The 6,000-nt window shown below is 42.7% G+C and overlaps 1 protein-coding gene across 4 annotated transcripts in view; it reads right to left on the reverse strand.

Moving 5' to 3' along the window:
* The window catches only part of SFSWAP (splicing factor SWAP), a 38,085-nt gene extending 32,821 nt beyond the window's left edge, over positions 1–5,264 (reverse strand). Inside the window, exons 1-4 of one of the 4 annotated variants that reach the window (XM_058851286.1) lie at positions 4,858–5,264; positions 2,265–2,434; positions 1,607–1,744; positions 57–142 (exon numbers count right to left, since the gene is read on the reverse strand). In XM_058851286.1, coding sequence (XP_058707269.1) covers positions 57–142; positions 1,607–1,744; positions 2,265–2,434; positions 4,858–5,111 — 648 coding nt within the window. In that variant the 5' untranslated portion in view covers positions 5,112–5,264. Of the gene's footprint in view, positions 1–56; positions 143–1,606; positions 1,745–2,264 lie in introns of all 4 variants that reach the window. The other 3 variants (XM_058851287.1, XM_058851288.1, XM_058851289.1) reach the window with 3 other exon arrangements.
* Positions 5,265–6,000: the final 736 nt, after the last annotated feature.

Raw genomic sequence — 6,000 nt, forward strand, 5'->3', positions numbered from 1 at the left:
ACCATCAACTGCTCAAAAGCTGGCAGAAGTGTAGGCTGCATTACATGCACACATACCAGTTCCACATCAGAAGGTACATTCAGACCCGGAGGGGCAACAAAAGGTTCTTCATTTTCTTCTGTATTTTCTGTCTGAGCTGTTTCTACAAGAAATGACAGAATAGAATATTTAGGAAAAAAAAAAAAACAAAGCACACAAATGCTAAAAAACAAAAATGAAATAAAGTATTTCTAAAAGGATGTGTGCAATCAAGGAATTTATCAAATGCAGCTATATAAACAGCATTTATACTGAAGACATTTACATATGGTTTAAAAGAATAATTTGTATTACATTCCATACATTCTGCTTGCTATCGCAGAAATCTTCCTCTGAATATACTTTGCTTTACAGATTTTTCTAATAATTGAAATAAAAAGTTTACTTTTTTAAAGGAACTCATAGTATTATCTATTCTACTAGCCTTAAGAGAAATTGTATTCCCCTTTTCCCCTGACAGACTAGACGGCAGCAAGTGCAGGAACACCTGACCACGGGAGCTGTGGAAACAGCAGAACAACCTCATCACAAATGAGATGTTGCAGTGATTACTGAGGACAAACCACACAACAAAGGGAATTCACTTGTTTGGTTATATTCTGGTGGGTGTTTTTTTTTTTTAATGAACTCAAATAGTTTAACTCCACAAAGGTACAGAGAAATTTTAGCAGCAAAGAAAGAAGGAAAGAGCAGCAGACGAAGAACAGACTGTTTGTTTTGGCAGCAGCTCCAACTAACAATATTTGGTTATAGAGTATTAAACAAATTAATTAAACCCCTGAAGAGGCAGTCAATGCTGCTTCAGTACAAAAGAGAAGAGGCAAAACCCTTTGTACAGTGCAAGTAGCACAGACACTGACTGCCCTTACACAATCTCTCAAAAGAACACTAAATGAGCTTTAGGACCTAAAATGGTCTTGCAATGCAACATGACTTGGTGGAAAAAAATCACATTTCATACCACAGTAACCCACCAAGTGTAGTTAGGCAACCCAATTGTTAATTAAACGATCCTCACTTTACTAAAACATAGTTCAACAACATTTGAAACCTTCCTCAAGAATATATGACAAAAAAATGAAGTTATTGGAATTATAGATGAGAATGTGACAACTGAATTCTGTATTTTTTAGGTCATGGAGCAGGGTACACTATGTTGAAAACAGACTCGTAATAATTAAGATGACAAAATTTAAACTTAAAAATAGATATTATTATTATTTTATGCTTACAATGGTATTTTCTGTCTTGACTGAGAAACACAGTGTTAGCATACAGCCAATGTAAGGAATTACTAATTTTTTCTGAATAAGAATCTGCATGACAGCAGAATTAAATTCCCTGACTACTGCAGTATTGACTGTGCCACAGCAGAAAAATATTTTTAAGCTCATCAAGAACAAAGTCTGAAAAAACTCAGTAACAGAGTTCCATAAAGACTTTGATGAAATGCTTTCAGAATTTCTAACTGCATTTTAATAACACATATATTTTAAACCCTCAACTGCAAGACAGAGAAATGGTATGTCCTCCCTCTCAATTAACCCTTGTTATTTTTACGCCTTACCTTTTTGTTTTGCAGGCTGATGCTCCTCCTCTTCAGTGGGTTCTGAAGGGTCATAATAATCACTGCCATAACGGAATCCCACTGCATTATAGGTACCATCCTCTGCCAAAGCTTCACTGAGTCTTTTATATTCCTCCTCTTGAACAAAAATGCAATTAACAACATTAGAACATATTCAGAAGCTAATTTATTAAAAAAGAAGAAGTAATATTTCTTACTTTAGTTTTTAAATAAGAAGCTTTCTCCTGATCATTTTAGCTTTCATTAAAAACTGAACAGAAAAACACAGCATGTACACATGCTGACCATTTATTTCTTCTTGAAGAGAGACAGGCTGTGGATTAAGACATTCTAATGCAATTATGCGTATAAAAGCACAGAATTTCCTTTAAACAACACTAAAAATGAAGCAGAATGTGTTTATTTTGGGGGGTCTGAAATCCCAGTCTGCCCTCAGAATCTGGGCAATTTCTGTGTGGATCTACAGTTAAACTATCCTGAGGTCCTCTCATACGCAAAGACTCCCGCTTTTCGAATCCACTGGGTACTGTCAAGATAACATCAGAAAAAGAGAGTATAAAATTAGGAGTACATTTAGTTTCATAATAATTTATTTAAACATGCTTTTTTAATAACCATGTTATTCCTTGAGCAATACCTTGCCTTGCCTCCTCCTCAAGCAAGTCCGTATGCAAGGCTAAATACCTCTCTTCATCACAGAGGGCTTCTATTCTAGCCTCCTCTTCAGACAATTGATAATCTCTGTTCCAGGTGGAATATTCAGCATCATATTCAGAAAGGTCATGCAGGTGACCACGCCCATCATACCTGCAGGATGAAACAGCTGGTCAATGCAAAGAACTTAGGGCTTGGGTTTATGCGACTACTTAAATACTTACCCAATAAAAATGAAAAACAAAAAAACAAAAAAACTTTTACGTTAATGCATACTCCCTTTTAGAAGTTACAATTAATTTTGCTAATCATTTGTCACCAACTATCGAAAATTTGTTTAATAGTCTAAATTCCTCTCAAAGAAACTAAGAAATTATTACAATTAAAGGCAAAGGTATCCTTTAATAGTTTAAGTGGGATCCATTTCCTTAACAGCTCTTACCGTACGTGCTTCAACCAACCAATCAATGTCACTTGCAAAATACGTTTTTCTGGAAAGTCAAATAGCTTACATTCACACAAACCCGAGTACATAAATACCTATCCGTAAGAACCAAACGGTCGAAATTTCCTCGCTTCTTTCTGCTAGTCTCGAACTCTCAGGAGAAATCTTCACCATAGAAACTTGCGTCCATTGGAGGTAAAATCATGGCTAGGCTCGGCCCCTAGCCATTTGGCTGAGGAAATAAGTTCTGGGTTATGTGATAGAGAGACACACATACATAGGAACAGTAACATAAACATGCAATTTAAGGAGGTTCACCGCAAAATCGGCAAAGATCAATGATGTACAGTTCCTTTCTACTAAGAAATCACTTTATTTGCAGAAAAAGCACTGCATTGGGATAATGTTTATGCATCAGTAAGAGAAACCAATTGGAAAGTAAAGCAACAGTAAATTCGACTCCGCTGAGGTGTCTTCCCACACACAACTCTTGACTTGTGCCAACTTGCTAGACCAAAAACAAAGTAAATATTCTTATAGCAAAAAGCAAATGAAACATAGGTCTGGTTAATCAAGCTCTGTCCACAGGGAAACTTGAACCCAAGTCTTCTCATAGCAATGTGCTTTTCTCAAAATGGTGAAAATGAAGACTTCCTGCTGCTGGAGATAAAAGGAATCTAAGCTTCCAAAGGAGTTTATAAGATTAGCAATTGCAAGCTGCCTTAACTCACAAATGTATGTTATTTGGTATTTCAGTATGTGGGTACAGACATGCACATACTTAGTGTTTGCTCCCTACAATTTCTGTAACGTCTGTGAACGGGGCTCTGCTGCACAGCACCCCAAAAACAGCCTCTACCAACAAATGAGATCAGTCACAGAAATTATGTAGATTAGAAGTGTGCAACACAACACTTCCATTGTTCCACGAGAAATGAAACATAGCTACAAATACTTATGGGTGTTTTGCCCTGCCTCCATGTCTACTCCAATTTAACAAATTTATTTCAATGATAACCATCATTAATGGCGTAAGCACCAAAATAGTGCAAGGGCATTTCTTTTTTCTTCAGTCCTATGGAAGGAAATCAAAAGACCTTCCCTTACTGATATTTTTCCAAGACAAATACAGCTTTTAAGTCAAAATAAGAAATCCTGTCCAGCACCAAAGCAGCGATGAAACTGAGGGAACAAATATCTATAGTATGTTATATAACCCTTTCCAAACCAAAATTCTTCCATCTTTCCCACTGAGGTTTTCAGGGTCAGCCATAACTCTTAAATTATTCTTTCAGTGCTCCACTCAAACATAACCAACCTGATCTCTCATCTTCCCTCTGTCCAACAAAATATTCAGGTAACCCTTTCTGAATAAATTTATTTCCAAATCCCACCTTGCAGCGCTGAAACAACTCAAGAAACCAGAAGGAACATCAAAGCAGATTCTATTAAGTCTCTCTGGCCATGAACCTGGACCTATGGTACAACAACCAAAAGAAGCCAGCCCTGACATAAAATTTCAAGAGTGAGCACTCAAAATCAAATCCCTTCTGTCCAATACAATAAATCATGGCACCAGGAAAAGTGAAGAGGCCAAGAACTGCTTTTGGGGTGTCCCATCAGCAGCCTGCAGCCAGATTATGTAGGAGAAACAGGAAATCCCCATTTTCTTTATGGTGGATAAACGCCTTTGCACTCCCCACACCGCCACGTTCTCACCTACAGAACACACAATGTGCCTAATAAGTATTCCCAGCAATCAGGCTCCCTTAGATTCCAAGTGAAAAAAAAAAGAGGACGTTTGTGGTTTGCACTGAAAAGGAACAGATCATTCCCACTCTCCACCCTGCCTTCACAAGTGGAGCAGAAAGAGCCATCACACGCTGCCTGCCAGGAGGAGAGGAACCTCCCAGCGCTGCCGGAGCGGGAAGCGCCGAGCTGCGCAGAATGAAGCGCTCGGAGCTGTGCCGGGACGAGCTGCTCCAGCCCACAGAGGGGCCCGACACGCCTGCCAGAGCGAGCCCTCTGCTCAACCCCCGCCCTCACTGCCCACAGCACAAGGGGGAAACAGAAAGAGGCTATCACAGGAGAGAGATCTCGCAGCACAGTCTGGGGGTTGTGTTACACCGACCTATCGATCATGATCTTGGGGTCTCCCATCCAAGGAATAAGGTGTCGCCCCTGCTCCTGGTACTGAGCCTTCTCATCATCCCGAAACAGCTTGCAGGCATAGCCGAACACCAGCAGCTCCACACGGCTACTCCCGCCTCCACCTCCACCTCCTCCGGGGGGCCCGGGCACCGTTCCCCCGCCTGACAACAACATTAGGGGCGGCGGGCCTGCTTCTTCTGCAGTCCGTCGAGACCCTCCGAGCCCTCCGTACATCACCGGGGGGCGCAGCGAGGCGGAGGCAGCTCGCAGGAGCACCGACTGTCCGAGCAGCGAGTCCCCGCACGGCCAGGCCCGCGCTAAAGCCCCCGGTCCCAGAGCACCACAGCCGCCATCACCCGAAACAAAATGGCGACACTTCCGCTTCCGCCGGCGGCGTAGGGACAGGGGCGGGCTGGCTTTTAGCGACAGCAGATTCGAGTCAAATTCCAGCAGCTCGAGCCTTAAACCCAAGGATAACGTGATTCCGCGGTACCGGCGAGGACACTACGCGTCTGATGACAACAGAGGAGTACTGGCGAGGCGGTGGAAGCACGGGCGCGGCCGTGCCGAAAGTGCGGCCCGGCGGAGGGTGGGGCGGTGGCTCAGGGCGCTGTGAGGGAGCGTCCGAAAGCGGCGCCAGGAGCTTCAAAACAGAACCGAAACGTGGAGCCGCGTGTGCTGGTGCCCTCCACGCTGCCTTGGAGCCCCCAGGGGACGCTGAGGGGCTCAAGGCGGTGCAGGGAGGCGCGGCACAAAGCGGGGATCAACCTCAGGCTGTACCCGTGAAGTTGGAGGGGAAGGCCCGGGAGCCAGGGTGGGAATCACAGAATCGGCTCGGTTGGGAAAAGACCTCTGAGACCTTCGAGTCCAATCTATGGGCGAACACCACCTTGTCAACCAGACCAGGGCAGCGAGTGCCACGTCCAGTATTTCCTTGAAAGGGGGAAGGGAGGACTTGGGGCGCTGAATAAAAAGTTTTGAAGAAGGTTTAAAAACCAGAGAAAGTTTTGCTAAAATTGTCTGATCTGGGCTGACATTTTCAATGTTGTGTACTTCAGGGTTATTACTTTCATTATTCTATAAGAAGTATGAAGAAACGTGTTGTTTTGCATATTTTATAATA

Source organism: Poecile atricapillus, chromosome 16 (genome assembly GCF_030490865.1).
Source record: "Poecile atricapillus isolate bPoeAtr1 chromosome 16, bPoeAtr1.hap1, whole genome shotgun sequence".
Lineage (NCBI taxonomy): Eukaryota > Metazoa > Chordata > Aves > Passeriformes > Paridae > Poecile > Poecile atricapillus.